The sequence below is a fragment of the Mercurialis annua genome, linkage group LG8 (genome assembly GCF_937616625.2).
Source record: "Mercurialis annua linkage group LG8, ddMerAnnu1.2, whole genome shotgun sequence".
NCBI classification, from domain to species: Eukaryota; Viridiplantae; Streptophyta; class Magnoliopsida; order Malpighiales; family Euphorbiaceae; genus Mercurialis; species Mercurialis annua.
This window is the reverse complement of record NC_065577.1, coordinates 42,038,737-42,057,934: the sequence shown is the minus strand read 5'-3', so window position 1 is coordinate 42,057,934 and position 19,198 is coordinate 42,038,737. Positions and strand designations below refer to the sequence as shown.

The 19,198-nt window shown below is 42.8% G+C and overlaps 2 protein-coding genes across 2 annotated transcripts; both read right to left on the bottom strand.

Moving 5' to 3' along the window:
• Positions 1-187: 187 nt before the first annotated feature.
• Positions 188-4,183, bottom strand: LOC126662208 (zinc finger BED domain-containing protein RICESLEEPER 2-like). The gene is made up of 7 exons (XM_056104198.1): positions 4,163-4,183; positions 3,773-3,824; positions 3,412-3,446; positions 964-3,130; positions 800-872; positions 618-705; positions 188-193 (listed from the first exon to the last, which is right to left on the bottom strand). The coding sequence occupies exons 1-7, from the start codon at positions 4,181-4,183 to the stop codon at positions 188-190; spliced, it is 2,442 nt and encodes an 813-aa protein (XP_055960173.1).
• Positions 4,184-14,064: 9,881 nt separating this feature from the next.
• LOC126662145 (uncharacterized) lies at positions 14,065-15,736 on the bottom strand. Its single transcript, XM_050356036.2, has 2 exons — positions 14,907-15,736; positions 14,065-14,833 (listed from the first exon to the last, which is right to left on the bottom strand). The coding sequence occupies exons 1-2, from the start codon at positions 15,723-15,725 to the stop codon at positions 14,129-14,131; spliced, it is 1,524 nt and encodes a 507-aa protein (XP_050211993.1). The 5' UTR covers positions 15,726-15,736; the 3' UTR covers positions 14,065-14,128.
• Between the last annotated feature and the right edge of the window lie 3,462 nt (positions 15,737-19,198).

The following is a 19,198-nucleotide window of genomic DNA, read 5'->3' as shown; positions in this document are numbered from 1 at the left end:
ATCACTAAGCCTATATAAATATCAAGTTTAGTATACTAAACTATAGCTTAGCTTTACAAAAAAACATAACTAAGCTATTACATTTTTACAATTAATGGGTGTACAAAATATTCACCAAAAATATACCCTAAATCTGTCAGCTTTAGGTCAAAACAAGCCTGTACAGCTTCAAAATTTCCTTCACAAGTCAATCCTGCAAAATAACACAATGAAATAAGACAGTATCCAAAAGCAAAATAGTATTCACATTAATGTAAGTAAAAGAAAAAGGCTCAGACTTCAAATATAAGTCATTTAAGCTCAAATCAATTAAAAGGCAACAATTAATGTCACACAGTTAATGATCAAATCAATTAAAGGCAACAATTAATGTCACACAGTTAATGATCAAGCTATCAGACTTAAACAAGTGGAAGCTTCATCACAGCCAAAATATGTAATGATAAATTAGCAAAGACATAGCAGAGAAATCAACAGAAAAACATAAATAGATCTCATCAGCAATGTCAAAAGCTTTAAAGGCTCAGATATAAGATATGTCAAGCACAAACACTAAGTCCATAAAATGGTGGCATAAATATAGTGCCTCATCAATTTACAGTCATTAGTATTCAAACTTGGATGGTGGAAGCATCATCACAGCCAATATGAAGCATAAAGACAGAGAAATCAAATCCAACAACACACATATAAACTATGTCTATGCTAACTTATCAGAAGGCAACTAGATCATAAAGGCAACAAGCTCAGATTTGGCTTCCTAGTCCAACATGCCAACATGTCATATGACCAAACAAACATCAAGTAAATTGAGAAAAGGACATATAGACAAACAACAGCATTAGTGTTAGCATTGGTTGGTTCTTGAAAGCCTGCAAAAAAAGAATAATAGAGAGTTAATAATTCATAAATAATCAAAGTAAAATGTAAATAAACTAAAATTTAAGTTTGACAGTATAATACCTTCTTCAAACTGCTCCAATTCATCCAAAGACTCCTCAACAGAAACAGGTTTAGTTGGGTCTTTAAGCCAATCCTGAGTGCAGATTAGAGCTTCCACAAGTGTTGGAGTCAGGCTACTCCTGAAGTCATCTAGCACTCTTCCACCAGTGCTAAATGCTGACTCAGAAGCAACTGTGGAGACTGGGACTGCAAGAATGTCTCTAGCCATTTTAGAGAGGACAGGCAACCTCTCTGAGTTCAGCTTCCACCATCTGAGAATGTCAAAATTCTCCTCATTTGCAACTACTGCCTCTCCAAGGTACAAATCCAATTCAGATTTCTTGGTCCCACCAACACCACCAGTCTCCTTCATTTCTTGTAGATACCTCTCTTTCAACACAGAATTGGCTTGAGATAAGCCACCAACATGCTCAGATGACACACTAGTCTGGCCACCACCAATGGCCTTTTCTTTCTTATGTTGTAATTCATAGTCATTGAATAATGCAAGCAAATCATCCATCAGACCAGAAAACAGAAATTTACCCTCTTGAACACCATACATATGAGTCAATGTGTACTCCAAATAAAGAATTCTATCCCTAGGATCTAAAATGTTAGCAAAGAATATCAACTTGTTCATTACAATAGGATCACCCCAGTATTTATCAAATTTTTGTTTCATTTTAGACCCCATAGACCTCAATGACACATCATCAGACCTTGTCCAGTCTTGCAAGATTGTACACAAATCAGAAATTTCATTGAAATGGTTGTTAGAAGTCACATAAAGAGAACCAGAAATTCTCAATGTCATTTTGTAAAAACATTCTAACATGCCACATAACTCCTTAACATGTTCCCAATCCAAGAAACCAGGAACACTATCACCCAAATCTTTTTTAAAGCTTGACTCTGTTTCTTCATACTCCTCAAAGACTTTTTGATACAAACAGGCAGTACTCAACATGAGATAAGTTGAATTCCATCTAGTTGGGACATCTAGACATAATGAACGCTTACATTCTAACTCACATGTCTTTTTACATTCCTTAAACTTACTTAGTCTAAGAGGTGAGTTTTTAATATATCTAACAACCCCCCTAACTTTTTGAACAGAAGCTCCACTTTCTTTTAGACCATCAGACACAACCAGATTAAGAATATGAGCTATGCATCTCATGTGAGCAACTTTACATCTAGCAGGACTACAACCCCAAGTCAGCATTTTTTTCATGAAAAAACTCATGGCAGCAGTATTATTTTCAGCATTATCAAGGGTCACAGTAAAGATATTCTTGAGCCCCCACTCTTGCAAACAGGTTTCTAAAGCCTTAGACAAGTATTCACCCTTATGCCTAGAACAAGGTACAAAAGAAATTATCTTTTTATGAAGCTTCCACTCAGTGTCTATGAAATGGGCAGTGACACACATGTAATTAATTCTTTGATTAGAAGTCCATGCATCACTAGTTAGACTTACTCTCTGAGTATTAAATTTCATAAAATGTTTCAGTTTCAGCTTCTCTTCCACAAACATGGCATAGCAGTCTCTATTTACAGTCCATCTAGATGGAATTTTAAACCTAGGACATGCAATACTCATCAACTTTTTAAAACCCTGTTTCTCAACAAATTTCAGAGGCAATTCATCAACCACAATCATGTATGACACAGCCTTTCTAATGGCTTCCTGATCAAATTTCCAATTAGCAACATTGCACATTTGAGGACCACTATTAGGGACTACACCCACATTTACAGCAGGCTGAAAGGATAATAAAGCTTGTCTGGTTTCTAAACTATGCGGGTGCTTACTGCATCTAAGCATGTGACCTCTCAAAGTAGATGTACCATTTTTTTTGGCATGACAGTTATAAATACGAGCACAGTAAGAACACTTAGCTTGTATGATTACCCCATCAGCATCTTTAATAGCATTGAAATGGTCCCAAACAATTGATCTTTGGTGGACTTCCTTTCTCTTTCTAGTATTTGCTTCCACTGGATTATTTTGTCCACCACTACCACCAGCATGGTCTGGGTTAGTCACTGCATTTGCTTCCATTGGACTTTGTCCACCATTTCCATCTGGGGCAATCTCTTGGACAACAGGAAGTTGGCCAGTAATGGCTTCTAGATCAATTTCAGAATTAAGGTCAATTGCAGGGTCAGAATCAGTGTCCATCTACAAAAACACAAACACAGAAAACAAAAACACAGATTAGGTCATACACAATCTTAATCAAAATAAAAACATAATAAACAAACATTTTAATCATAAAAGCCAAAACATTACCTTTGTATAACAAAAACAGAGCTTCCACCAAAGCTTTAAGCACCAATTTGTGCAAAGAGTTCATGAAATAAGAAGAAACAACCAAACTCAGAGACATGGAACACAAGAAAATCAAAGACCAAACATCAACAACAATACAAGAACTCAGGAAAGCAAGCATTAGGTTTTACCTTAGAATAGTGCAGATTGGGGCTTCCACCAAAGCCTTTAATACCAACAAATTTCAGCCATTGAAACATGAAAACAGGACCGATATTAGCAATCAAAACCACGAATCAATACGAATCAAAACAGAGAGACATGGGATAGAAATTGACAGTAACAGAGTCCACAGATAAGGGTTTACCTTAATAACTCTTTTTTAGGTCATAAAGGAAACACAATCTACAAGAAGAGACAAAAATAAAAAGAAAAATGTTAGATCAAAGCAAAATAAAAAAAATAGAGGAAAATATAATCATTTGTATTAGTATTACCTTATGATTCGTGTGTTTCGACAGAAATCAGCATAAGTCTAGCATCGATTGATACTTTGCGAGCCAAAAACTTCACAAGCAAAGGAGATAAAAACTTCACTGGAAGACTGGAACAGAGAAACAAATGCTAGCAAACGAAGAATCGATGGTAGACTATGCTGGGAAGGGAAGATTATCTGCTAAAATGAGAGATAAGTCGAGCGATTAGGCTTAAATTGTTAGGGTTTCGTAGAGAGAAGGAGGAGCGTTTTTTAGAGAGAGAGTGAGGCGGTGCAAATGAGAGCGAGAGATCAGTTTTTAGGGTTAGGTTTAGGAAATAAAATTATTTATATATCCTAGGGTTTCTTGTATAAAACGACGTAGTTTTATATTCGGTTTTCCTCGGTTCGGTTCGGTCACCGAAGGGAAAATCCAAACCAACTCCATAAACCGAGTTTTTTCTTACCCTAACACCAAACCACTCCATTTACTCCATTCTAACCACTCCATTATTTATTTCGGTTCGGTTTGACTCGGTTTTTCGGTTTGACTCGGTTTTTGCTCAGCCCTAATCATGGTGATCAAATTGACGAATTCATAATATGAATTAGTTGTAAAATCTTGTAATGAAAGAAACCAAAATTTTCTAAGTTTGCTAAAGATTCTTTTAATATAAGAATTCAGGGGTCGCTTGACTTGCTTGCTTAAGTCTCTCTTCTAAAATAAGAAATGATAAACACTTCAATAATTTTTTTTCCATTCTTAAATATCAATAATGTAATAAAATGTTATCTTTTAATGTCTATAAAGTCAGTTTTTTTGGGCTAATGTAATTTTCTGTAGTCATATTATTGATAACGAATTTTGTGATGTCGTGTTAGTATGTTGGGCACGGACAGGGGTGTACATTTGGTCCAAATCGAATCGAATTGAAATTTATTTTTTTAACATCAAGCTGAATTACTTTTATGAAAAAATTAAATAATTCAAATCGAATTGATTTGGTCTGTTTGTTGTTTTTATCAGTTCGGTCTTCATCAAAAATGAACTGAACTATTTTATAATTTCAAAACCAAATTTATTAATTTGTTTAGTTATTTTACAATCTGCATACGTGTCAGGATTAGACAGCTTCTGTTCTATTGAAACCAATTTGCCACCGTTAGATTTTTTTGTCTGCTCAAATTAGGTGGCGAAGACATGTCTGGGCATACTCTCCTTAGCACAATTTCTCCCATGTGAGCTCCTGTACCATTTTAAACATAAGGTAATTGAGTTCTGATTCATATTCAATTTCTGTAATTTTACGGATTTAAATTTAAATATAATTACTGCTCCCTCAACCTCATATTAATAGACCGTTTGGAACAAATAAAAGTTTTAAATTTTTTTACTTTGTCTGGATAAAATGAGTTAACAGCACTTACATTTATTTAATTTAGTAATAAGTTTGTCTTTTTGTATCGTTTTTTTTAAACAGTACTATTTATGAGGGCGTATATACAATTAACCATTTAAATGATACACGATTGCCTGAGACAAATAAAAAATACTGCCAACTAATTTAGGAAGAAATGAGTATTACCTTAAACTCAAGGAGATAATAATTTTTTTTTAAAAAAAAAATTTAGAACACACAATGTAATTTGAATCACATGATTAAAGTGATTTGTAGTTAAATAGTAAGCTGGGTTTAGAATTAATTTAATTTGGTTTGATGTGGTGGGGTGTGTTTATTTTGTTTATGGAAAAAATCAGGTCAACTTTTCAATCAATCATTAATCAGATTAATGGAGTGGTTTAGAATTAGTTTCATCTTCCAAGTAGGTTAATAAAAACAAGAAGATTAGGTTTCTAATTAATGACAACAAGAGAAAAAAAATTGAATCTAATTTTTCAGATTTGAAAAATAGGTTTGTTTGTAAGGTTGTGTAAAATCAAACGAAATCGAATTGATATATTCAATTTGATTCCATTTTAAAATAAAATAAAATTTTAGCTGGTTCAAACTTAAGTATCACAAATACTTTATTTAATCAATGTTTTCCGTTTCGGAAAGTTGGCATTTTGGATATGAAAGTTTATTTTTAATTTAGAAATCTTCAAGATCATTTCACTGTATTCAAATGTCTCATTTTTTTCGTATTTGTGTCTAAGTTGATAGGTGAGGCTATGGTGTGGTTTGCATCCGCAGAGAAGGGCAAGGTCTCGAAAAAAAATCATATCCGGTGATGTAATTTTAAATGAAAACAAATAAGTACACATTTTGAATGTGCAATAAATATTATCAGTTTTTCAAATAGTTATTCCATTTCGTGCTTGTATTTTTTAGAGGTTTGAAATTAGTCCAAACTTCATAAATTTTCATGGTCGAAGAATGATAGAATAACATTAGTTACAGATTGATTATTTGTAAAATTCATGCTTGGGAGATAGATCATTTTAATGTTCTTGCAAGGTAACATCAAAATTGTGGACGAACACGTACCAAACTTAATAAGTTCGACAAGAATAAGGTAAACGAATTGATTTGCTAACAAAATTGTTTACACCGGCCCAAATAATCATTGGATAGGAGCTTCATGTGGGCTTACAAGGGATTCGGGCCCAACGAAAAGTCTTTTAATTATTGCTTTTTCTTCTTATTAGGAGTTTGTAACTCATTAGGAGTGTTTTATCTTTTAGAATTTTAGTCCTAATTGAATTAGGAGTCTTAGTTATGAGGAGCTATAAATAGCTCAGAGCTTCATTATTTTTGTATCAACAAATCAATCAATCAAAAACCAAGCCCAGTGCTTTTTATCTCGCAATCTCCGGATTGTTTTAATTTAGGAGTAGTTTTCGGTATTAATCTCGCCTGAGTCCGTGACTCCCAGATTATTACTTCTTAGATCACGTGGTTAAGTGTTTTTAACCAAACAAGCCCTGTGAGTATCTGCATAGGTTCGTTAAAGTATCAAACCTCAAACCGATCCCGATTATAAATTCAAAGATTCGAGTCCGGAATATTTCCAGGCGAACATCTTTTGGCGACTCCACTGGGGACCAGTTTATGGTTAGCACAAAAACGGACTTTAAGGACGATTCCAGGCACGCTCGGTCCATACGCCGACAACAACGGAAGGAAGGTGACGTAGTAGACGAATCAGATTCGGATAGATCAGAAACCATGGCCAAAGACAAACAGGTGAACCAATCAAGCAAGGCGCCGAATACAACGGACACCGAGGGGAGCCTACCTAAGGACAAGGTCGACGACGCGACCGATGACATGATAGACTACTCGCGCCAGCTTCCTCCCTCTCGCCCTTCTTTATCACAGGCCGACTTCTCGGCCATGAGGGGCGAAATAGCGCAAGAGAACAAGCAAATGTTCGACGGTGCTATGCATCAGATGTCCGAAGTGATGAGGAACATCATGGCCGACCAAACGTCGGTCCAGAGGCAGATCCAAGGGAACTTAGATGGCCTCAACAAGGCAATGGAAAACCTAGGGCGATTATTTTCTGGGCAATCCGCGGCCGATCAAGGGTACAGAAAGGCCGAACAGAACCAAACACCGAGCCGTTTTGGTCAACCAGGTGGTTCGGCCGAACAACAACCCAACAAGATGGGGTATACATATGGTTCCGTTAAGCTCTTAACGAGGAATGAGGCCGAGTTCTCAGGAAGGGCCGATCACCCGGGAGCAAGCTCGTCCAACCCACAAGGCGAGGCTAGACCACAAGGGGGAGCTACTGGAGCCAACACCCAGGAGCCCAACACGGGCGAACGATCGTACTCCGAGGGAGGCGATCCAAGTATATACAATCAAGGGCAACTCGTGGACATGCTAGAAAGGCTCGGGGTGGATCTGCGACCTATGCCTCGCCCATCGTACATGAAACCGTATCCAGACTGGATCGACAAGTTATATCCTTTCCCAAGGGGGTATAAAGTGCCAGAGTTTAGTTTGTTTTCGGGCGAGGAGAAGGGCCAATCGACGGTTGAACATGTCGCCCGGTTTTCAGCCCAATGCGGCGAAGCAGCCGCTCATGATTTCTGGAAGCTCCGGCTTTTCGCCAACTCTTTGACAAAAATGGCGTTTACATGGTACTCTAGATTGTCGCCCAATTCGGTGGACACATGGAAGGACCTCGAAATCCTCTTCCATGAAGAGTTTTACAGGGCACCACCTGATGTCACCCTGGCTGACCTCGCCCGAATCTCACAGCTACCAAGTGAGTCGGCAGAGAAGTATATCGGCCGATTTAGAAACCTCAGGACTAGGTGCTCCACCAAAATGTCAGAGGCCGATTGCGTACCGATGGTGGTAAGAGGAATGAGTTTCGCCATGAGGGAGCATTTCGAGGGCCACAGGTTTCGGGACTTGTTCGAGCTAACAAACAGGGTGACGAGCTACGAAAGACTCCTCCAGGAGAAAGAACAGAGGAGAGGCGCATCTAAAGGGACCTATTACAAAGACCAGCTTGACGTGGCCGTGGTGTCCGATAGCGAAGATAGTGGTTCCGAGGATGAAGTCAACATGGCCGAATTTTTGGGAACGAAACCCCTGGAATGTTCGGCCTTGCGAAAGCCTGGCTTTGTTAAAAGGAATAAGACCGCGGTGGTACAAAAAGAGTATTCATTCGACCTGACTAAGGCCGACGACATATTCGATGCCCGTTGAAGGATGGGCAGATTGCCCTAAGCGAAGGGCATACGATTCCACCGTCGGAAGAGCTAGTCGGTAAGGATTATTGCAAGTACCATAACTCCTGGAGGCACAGCACGAACAACTGCGTAAACTTCAGGAACGTGGTTCAGAAGGCGATTAACGAAGGGAAACTCTTGTTCCCAACAAAGAAAGAGGCCGATGCCAAATACGTGTCTATTAACACAGTTCGGCCTCACTTTGATAGCTACCTAGAGCAAGGGCAGATACAGAGTAAGTGGAATCCAAGAAGACCCAAGCCGAGAGTAGAGACCGACGGTTCTAAGTGGCGAGGAGAAAAAAGGCAACCTCAACAACAGAAGAGGAAGCGATATAACTCGCCTACTGCAGATATGACGTGCCCATCATGCAGTACGTGTTTTAAAGTCAAGGGAAGCGATAACACGAGGAAGCATCCCAAGACCTTTAAACCGAAATCGCCCACAGAACAGTGGCAGAGGCATGAGCCACAACGGAGGCCTGCCACTAATGTATTCAAGAGGATATTTCGGCCAACGGAGGAGACCCCTCGTATGACGAAAACCCAGAAGAGGCGAATGCAAAGGCTGCGACAAGAGTCGCGGCGAATCACGGGGCAGATTCGGCTCCCAGAGAGCAGCACGGAAGTAGGCCAATAACCGAGAGACTGGGGGCAAGGAACCAGGCCGACGCGGACACCAAATCACCTGATAGGCGAAATGCCAAGGTAAGGAAGGTATGGATGCCGAAGATCGAAAAACAAGCGGCCGATGTGTCTGCTGCGGCAGTAGTTCACAAGGATGATGAAGATTCCAGCGGCCGATCGTCCTACAAGGACGTACTGGTATCGCACCACGATGGCCAGCTTAAAGCAAGATTGCCCAAAGACCGCGAGGTCGTCGTTTCGCACAAGAAAGGCATGTTGAAAGCCTGGGTCCCGGTGGTAAGGGACGAATACGGAGTGAAAGTGGTTACGCTTCCCAACTCATACAGAAGTAAACCAGGGCAGAAGGCAACGTTGGAAGGCGATGTAATCGTACCAGAAGGAGATAGCGCCGATGATACCGCGGTAGTATCCCTCAGTAAACCTCCAACAAGGATGACCAGGCATATTCGGCCGCTATACATCAAGGCCGATCTAAACGGGGTGTCGATTAACAGAGTCCTCATCGACAACGGGGCTGGCGTCAACATACTACCGGCGAAAATGCTCAAAAAATTGGGCATAACGCGGGATCAGCTTGACCCGACCGACGTTTACATGACTGACTTCGCAGGGGGCGAGACGCCGGCCGAGGGGTACATTACCCTCAGAATTAAGGTAGGGCGAGTAGAAACCGAAGAAGGGTTTTTCGTGGTCAACGCCCGGAGCAACTACAACATTTTGCTCGGCCGCGATTGGATACACTCCAACATGTGTATACCCTCAACTATGCATCAGATGCTCTTCATATGGCGAGATGACGGCGAGGCCGAAGTTGTGCAGGGTGACCCCAACCCCTTCGGCGAGGACCATAACGTACTCGAAGCACGTTTGTACGATGAAGAGGTGCGCAACATACAATCCCTTAGTTCGAAAGGAGAAACGAGCGTTCCTCGCTTGCTTGTTAACTCGGATCGGCCGGTATCAGTGACCCTCGGGGGCAAAGGCCGATCCACCATCCTCAAAGATTCAAAATGATAGCACGACATAAAGAATTGAGGGAGAAAATTAGACAGTTAACCTCGCTGTACGATATTGATTCGGCCGAATGCATCTATGAGGACCAGGAGCAAGACCCAACAGGATCGCTGCGGATTGGGGACATACGATTGGCAACCGGGAAGTTAGAAGATGATCCCGCCCAAGTACAGGACGATCTCCTCGAAATCAATCTGGGGACAGGTGAATCGCCTAAACCCATATACATCAACGCAGGACTGGACGAAGGATTCAGAGGGCAACTGATCGCCCTACTCATTGAATTCCGCGACTGTTTTGCCTGGTCGTACGAGGAAATGCCAGGCCTTGATCCTGATATCGCCGAACATAAGCTTCCATTAAAGAGTGGATTTCGGCCATTTCGGCAACCTCCCCGGCGAATGTCCAGGGAAGTGGATACTCTCATACAAGATGAGATTAAGCGGCTGGAAGATGCCAAGTTTATTCGGGAAGCCCAATACACCGAATGGCTCTCTAACATCGTACCAGTAATGAAGAAAAACGGGAAGCTACGAGTATGCGTTGATTTTCGGAACCTAAACCTGGCCACGCCCAAGGACGAATACCCAATGCCCGTGGCCGATATGCTGATTGACAGGGCAGCTGGACACACGATACTCAGTTTCCTCGATGCTCACTCTGGGTACAACCAAGTTCCAATCAGCAAGGAGGACATCTCCAAAACGGCTTTTAGATGCCCCGGGCCGATCGGAGCGTACGAATGGGTCGTGATGCCCTTTGGCTTGAAAAACGCAGGGGCAACATATCAGAGGGCGATGAACAAGATGTTCAGAGGCCTTGAATGCCTTGAGGTCTACATCAACGACGTCGTAATCAAATCAAACACCGGCGAAGTTCATTTGGCCGATCTCCGGAAAGGTTTCGAGCGTATACGACGTAATGGGTTAAAAATGAATCCTCTGAAATGCGCGTTCGGCGTTTCGGCTGGAAACTTCTTGGGTTTCTTGGTTCACCAGCGGGGAGTAGAAATAGATAAGAACAAAGCCAAGGCGATTATCAATGCTGAACCACCCAAAACCAAGAAGCAGCTCCAGAGGCTCATCGGTCAAATCAATTTTTTAAGAAGATTCATAGCAAACACAGCAGGCCGACTTCGCAGCTGGAGTGTTTTGCTGAGGGGAAGAGAGACCGATGAGTGGATATGGACGGACGAGCAACAGAGGGTGTTTGACGATTTGAAAGGTTACTTGGCGAAACCTCCGGTCATGACCCCTCCAAAGCCGAATAAGCCGTTGTTGCTATACCTATCGGCTGCACACGAATCCCTAGGATGTATGCTCGCCCAAGAGGACGATGGGGTCGAGAGAGCAGTCTACTACTTAAGCCGAGGATTGACGGACACAGAGATTCGCTATACCGACATAGAAAAAATGTGTCTATGCCTGTACTTCACATGCTGCAAGCTGCGATACTATATGTTGCCGGTCGTAGTGTATGTATTATCCCAGACCGACATCATTAAGTATATCTTATCGAAGCCATACCTGAGGAATCAGATCGGAAAATGGGCGATTGCAATGTCCGAATTCACATTGGTGTACGTTCCTCAAAGGGCAGTAAAAGGACAAGTATTGGCAGACTTCTTGGCCGATCACCCTGGTATTACCCTCAAGGAAGAGACACCCGATCGAGTAGACATCACTTTCGACATCGACGTGTGGAAGATGTGGTTCGACGGATCCAGGACAAGCCAGGGGGCAGGCGCGGGAGTACACATCGTCACACCCTTGGGGGGATCCTACCGGCTATCATTCAGACTCCAGTTCGAATGCACCAACAATCAAGCAGAATATGAGGCCCTCATATTCGGTTTTGAGATTTTAGCCGAGCTAGGGGCAAGGGCGATCAGTGTAAAAGGAGATTCTTTGCTAGTCATTAAACAAGTGACAGGAGAATTTAAATGCGAGTCCGAGCTGTTGGTGAGGTATTGCAACAAGGCGAAACACCTGATCGAAGGCTTCCAAGACACGAGAATAGAATACACGGAAAGGGCCGATAACAGCGTTGCAAACGACCTAGCTCAGCACGGTAGTGGTTACAAGGTAAACCGAGAGTTCGACGCTATAGAGAGGGAAACACCGAACCTCCACACCGGGGGCATCACGATCGACGAAAGACAGTTCTCGGTTTACCAGCTGGACGTCACCCAAGATTGGAGGGACGAGCTCCTGAAGTGGTTCGAGAACCCAGACGCCACAAATAGGAGGTTGAGGACTTTAGCCCTTAATTACGTGGTCTTAGCCGGCGAGTTATATAAGAAGGGCTTTGAAGGGCTACTATTCAGATGCATCGGTCCGAAAGAGGCGATGCTTGCCATGACCGAAGTACACGAAGGTATAGCAGGCGCCCACCAGGCGGGCCCCAGAATGAGGTGGCTCATCCATAAATACGGCTTTTATTGGACGAAAATGGAACAAGACTGCATAAGATATGCCAAAGGATGCGAAGCCTGTCAGAAATTCGGCCCAATACAACACGTCCCGGCCGAAGACCTGCACTCCATTATCAAGCCTTGGCCATTCAGAGGATGGGCGGTCGACCTGATAGGGAAAGTATACCCCGGCTCGTCTGACGGTCATACTTTTGTGATTATCGCCACTTGTTACTTCACCAAGTGGGTCGAGGCTAAACCTTTGAAGTCGCCGACACAAGAAGCGGTGATCAAGTTCTTCAAAGAATACATCGTCCACCGACACGGCTTGCCCGAGTCCATAACCACAGATCAAGGGACGATGTTCACAGGAGGCGATATAAGTTGGTGGGCTTCCCAAATGAAGATAAAAATGTTACACTCAACACCATACTATGCCCAGGCCAACGGACAAGCCGAAGCCACGAACAAAGCTATCAAGCTCATAGTTCAAAAGATGATCGAAGAAAACCCAAGACAATGGCATGTGCTTTTATCAGAAGCTGTTTGGGCGAACAGAACCAGTCAGAAGTCAGCTACTGGGACTTCGCCGTTCAGATTGGTTTATGGCTATGATGCGATGTTGCCAATGGAGCTGACCGTCATGTCTACTCGCCGCAGATACCAGAGCGAGTTGTCCAAGGAAGACTACTTTGACAAAATGGTGATAGATTCTCTTGACCTCGACGAGGAACGTCTGACGGCGTTAGACCACTTAGAAGCCCAGAAAAGAAGGGTCGAGAGAGCTTACAACAAACGGGTAAGACGGAAAGCTTTTACGGTGGGCGACATAGTATGGAAAGCAGTCTTGCCTATCGGCCATAAAGACACTCGGCTTGGCAAATGGAGCCCGAATTGGGAAGGCCCCTTTATGGTAGTTAACAAGTTAGAAGGTGGTGCTTACTTACTGGCGAACATTGACGGAGAGGAACACGACAGGGCGATCAATGGACAGTTCCTAAAAAAGTATGTCCCTAGTTGCTGGGATGGCATCGACCGACGGCTGTTTGGAGCCGACGACGAATAGACGCGGCCGCGAAACTTGGCCAAACACCGAGTGAAGATAAATGCTCGTTCTGTTTCTCCGGCAACGACGAACAGACGTGTCTACGTTCTGTTTTTCCGGCAACGACGAACAGACGTATCTACAAGTTATTGCCGAAATGCCCCGAAATCCTATTACCGGCGACATCTTTATATGTTGTTTTAGCCGATTATGCAAGGCAGTAGCGCATACTTCGGCGGGTTGCTGTTTTAGTTGAGTTTTTCAACGGGCACTCCGTTTTCTCAGCATTTATATGTAAAGAAGCTAATCATGAAATGAATTATTGCATATCGGACCAGTTATGGAACGATCGTATAATAACAAAGCATATAAAACAACAAAACAGTTCGAAACCAATTCATAACAATTCACTTCAATATTCGGCCACCTGGCCGATTTGCATAAAAACAAATTCAGAAAAACAAAGATACGGCCCCTTGGCCGATCAATAAAACAATCCACTTCAATATTCGGCCACCTGGCCGATTTGCATAATAACAAATTCCAAAAACGGGAAAGATACGGCCCCTTGGCCGATCAATAAAGTATCAATATACGTGGATTACAAGAAATAATAAATGTTCAAAAATGGGAAAAACAAAGCCCCAATTCACTCCGGATGGTGCTAAATTCCTTGCGAGCCCCGTCCGCCTTCGGCGCAAGCTTTGAAATACTCCCTTTCAGAAGGCTCCGGCACTTTTTGACATTGATGCCTTCGACCATGTCTTTGTCCATGCAGCTTTCAAGGTCTTTGATACCTTGCTCCTCGGCATCTAACTCAACCTTCAAAGAGGCGATCTTGTCCTGCAACTCTTTGGCCCGGGAGCGCCGATTCGTCAAGGTTGTAACGGCCATCTTCACGTTCGTCTTCAAGGTCTCAAGCTTTTCTTTGGCTTCGGTTTCCTGGGCGAGAAGCTTTTCATATTCGGCTTGTACCGCCAGCGAATCATTGTATATCTTCTGAAAAGCTTCAAGAGATGCCGATAACCTCGTCACAGCATCCCGGGCCTCCTCGCCGAGAACCTCTGAAGGGGCGTCAGATAAAGCCGCGGCAATTTTCTTTAGCCTGGCAATCTCTTCGGGCGATTTGAACAAGGAAACGCCGAGGGTTTTCATCCGGGACATAGCATCGAAATGGGCACCCCAATCTTCGGAAAGATTGCTCGCCTCCAGAATACTCGACCCATCTTCTGGGACGATCGGCAGCTCGTCGTCACTATCCGAGTTCAGAAAGGCAGCCGCCTTCGCCGTCATATCGTCCTCCAGGGAAGGATCGGCGATCGAAATCTGAAACGAGTGACCACAATAAAATATCAACTGCCAGGAAATGTAAAGATTATGAGTAAAAGCAGAAAAGTACCTTGGTAGCCGATTTCTTGGCCAGATTCTCGGACAGATTCAGCAACTCCGGGGCGAGAGGCGACCGCTTTTTAGGAACCTCCATGCTCGCCAAAATCTGGGCTGCAGTGGGAGTGCGCTGGGAGTTAGTCTCTGCCGAAGTCTGCATGCACTCTGCTTCTTCGACATGGAAACCCTCGGCAGTCTTCGTCTCGCCCTTGGATGACGATTGAGCGCTGGCGGATGGAGTCGCCTGTTTGGAAGAGTCCGATTTCTTGGGCGAAGGATCAAACAGGCGAGATCCTTTTGGCTCTACCTTCTGTTTCTTTGCCTTGGCTTCTTTAAGGGGTTTTGGTTTCGCTGGGCGTTTGGCTCTCGACCGCTTAGCTTCAGGCTCGTCGTCTCCGTCAGTATCGAACTTGTCATCCTTGTGCCATTTCGACACACCAACTGCAAAATTCACCCAAGTTGTAAGTACAATGAAAAAACGGCCTGAAAGAGAAAAGAATGGATTACCTGGAATTCTGGTATAACCGACTCGAACCAATTCGGCTATAGCCTCGGCATCAGACGGACATCTGATACCGGTGTAAGAAACTCCCTCATTATTAATGATCGGCTCGGATTTTTTGGTTTTCTTTTTACGTTTTTTAATGGGAATGTCCGTAGACATGTTGCATTTCGGAACCGGTGGGCTCTTATATTTAAACTTAGGACGAATATGAGCTAGGAAAAATTCGTATGAGTATTGGTGCTGGTATTTTTCTTCCCAAAGTTTTATCATTTTGTTCTCGAAATTACGTTTAGCTATTCGCCTATGTTTTTGCATTAAAAGGTTCATGCCTGGACGATCTAAAGGATCATACTTAAACTTGTAAAAACGTTCGAATCTAGCTATTTCGTAGAGGTGAAAAGTAATACCTTCATACTGGGGACGTTTCGGGGCCTGCAAAAGAAAGAGATCGGCATGAGTAGGAGTTCTTGACAAAGGAGGTAAAGAAAAATCGTGAAGAGAAAGGATTTCTTTCGGCGAAAGATCAAAGAAAGACTCTGTGACCGAAGCCCACCAGCTCTCATATTCAGGGGTAGTTTTAGGTTTGGGTGAAGGACGAGACAGGTCTGGAATGGGGGGAAGATAAGCCTTATTAAGACGAATTATAAACTGAAGGTCGGCATAGTTTTCTAAGGAAGCTTTATGGGTCCCGCGGTTATTGACGGAGATCAATAAAGGACAGGGAATGCCTTGGTTAAAGCCGAATTGGCGAGATACATAGTTGGGGCAGTATAGTTCGATGCTACTCTGCTTATACTCCAGACCAGCGATCAAATTTCTGGATTTCAGGGCACTTCCCCAGTATTGGCCACCTAGCCGAGTTGTTGGATGGGTTCGGACTTCTTCGGTATCCTCGCCATCCCAGCCGATCAGAAGCCATGATGGTGGGTACTTCATGGATAAGATTGGGCAGAACAACTCTGATGCCCTCACCGAGTTGTTAAAAACTTCAAGAACGTCCAAAACGTGGCCGAGGCGAGTGCCAGAAGATATGAGAGAAAACCCATTTAGCTCGGCTTTGATGGAAGGCACACTCTCAAATAGCTCCGGAAAATACATTGATAACCAGAGTTGGACGACCCATAACGGACCTCCAGGGCATTTGAATATCCTTTTTTCGGCATGTGGGGCGATGTCATTGAGAGAACGGTATAGGTGGGCGAGCAGGAATTCACCCAGGTTACATCTTCGACCTTCGGCCCAAGCTGCGGCGAGGACGAAACTGTCTTGAGTTACCCTGAACGAAGCCGGGCATAGGATAAACTTGGAGATGAAGAAAGCCAAGAAAGCTACGTGTTCTCGATCGTCGGGAACGGAATCTGTGTCGCCCTGGAAGATGTTGATATAAGGGCCGTAACTTCGTTGGGGTTTGGATAACTTGAAGTTTGGTTCATCAGCTGAGAGGTTGGGCGAGATCCTTTCGCCAACTATTGGGATATTTAGCATCACTGCTAAATCCAGAAGTGTGATGGTCATGGCGCCGAATTTAAAACAGAAGCAGTTCACCGCGCTGGACCAAAAAAGAGATGCACCCATTATGTAGTGCTTGGCTATTGGGCGGCTCGCCTTACAGAGACTAATCATGTCAGATATTCCGACCTCGGTCCATATGTGTCCAAAGTGGGGTTTCAGTCTGTTTACCCAGGCTTGGTATCCTTTGTGTTCGGCTGGCCAGTTTCGGAAAGTTGTGTTGAACCAAATGGACGACTGATGTGGGAGAGAGAAGCGTGGTGGGACTTCGTCATGATAGGGAGTAGCGATATCGCACAAGTGGCTCGGCGAGGTAAGAATAGGACCCACGCAGAGTTGGTTGTCCCCTGCGTCTACAATTACCTGGAACTCGGTGTTCGGGGCAGCAGCACGGGTATCGGCTATCTTGTCAACAACTTGAGTGGCGATAGTTTCTTGAGGAGCAGCCATGATAACTGCAGGAAATGAGAACACCTTAGTTAGGCGATTTCTAAAAAGGGGCGAGTTAGAATAAAAAGACAAAGAGCGAACGCTTACCGGAGGAGACAGTAAATTGTTTGAACTTACTGAAGAGAAAGAAAAGCTGGATAATTGCAGAAAGAGTAGGTAAGTGAAGAAATGAAGGGATATTTTTCTTAAGAAACAAAATGAGAGGTATCCGAGAGGTCGTGGGGACAAGATGTGACATCGTGGGTGACAGCTGGTGATGACGTGGCATGAAGGGGGTACCGAAACGTCGATAGATGCGCACCCCTTTAGAATTTCTCTGCAATGATTTGGGCCTCAGGGATGGGCCTGGAAGCGTCAAAGGAAAGATTAAGTGAAGAACAAGCCCAAAAATAAATGTTTCAAGCTTGTTGGGGGCATTGTTTACACCGGCCCAAATAATCATTGGATAGGAGCTTCATGTGGGCTTACAAGGGATTCGGGCCCAACGAAAAGTCTTTTAATTATTGCTTTTTCTTCTTATTAGGAGTTTGTAACTCATTAGGAGTGTTTTATCTTTTAGAATTTTAGTCCTAATTGAATTAGGAGTCTTAGTTATGAGGAGCTATAAATAGCTCAGAGCTTCATTATTTTTGTATCAACAAATCAATCAATCAAAAACCAAGCCCAGTGCTTTTTATCTCGCAATCTCCGGATTGTTTTAATTTAGGAGTAGTTTTCGGTATTAATCTCGCCTGAGTCCGTGACTCCCAGATTATTACTTCTTAGATCACGTGGTTAAGTGTTTTTAACCAAACAAGCCCTGTGAGTATCTGCATAGGTTCGTTAAAGTATCAAACCTCAAACCGATCCCGATTATAAATTCAAAGATTCGAGTCCGGAATATTTCCAGGCGAACAAAAATATATAGGGATTGTAATTTACATCTACTTAAATTGATATTCGTGCACGTGTTATTATCATGCTTATGATTTACTGTATAAAAGAAAAAGCTATCTCTAACAAAACTAACCGATTGCAAGATTTGTAAGAACCGCTTCTGGAGTCTCACGAAGAGACGCGTCCCTCACACCTTCGTATACGCAAGTTTTTATAGAGTTTGGACGTGTATGACTAAGAAAATAAGTTAAGATGATCAAGGCACTACCGAATTTGATGCATTGGAAAATTACTTATAGTGATAAAATTAAACAAGTAATGACATAAAATTGAACATTCCCCACAGTAATCAGTTTCACAAACACATAATGTAAATGGATTCATCATTTCGACAAAGGGACAGGCAGAACATGTTCATTAGGACTAGTTTATAAACAAATATTTTCAGCAAGATAACAAATATTAAAAATGGATATTTTGTTATAATTTACTCCTTATCGAAAGGCATTGTGGCAAATAAAAGATACTCTCAATATCCCAAGGAAGTTTAGCTCAACAGGCAACAAATAAAATATTAGCTCAAAGTCACTATAATAAATCAGTCTAAGCCCCCTGCAAACATAGCTGTATTTAACGTATCCAAAATGCCAAATTTCCATCTAAGTCAGAGTCTGATGATGATTATATTATAGTGAGACAAGTTAGAACCATAATTCATAGAGGCGGCTTGATAGCCAGTCTTGTGCAATGGCTGCTTTTGTTCAGGTATTAGCGTTGGAGTACTGTCAGGGACACTGCTTGCATCCTGCATATGAAATTCAGGTGGTGAACTCTTCTGCAATTCAGCATTCAAAATTATTATAGCGCACAGCAAATGAGCAATATAAGCCGTGGAAATCCTCTATTTTAGCAATCAAGTCAGGCGAGTCAGTTTGCAGACTTCGGCTTCTTTGCTAGAGATGCAC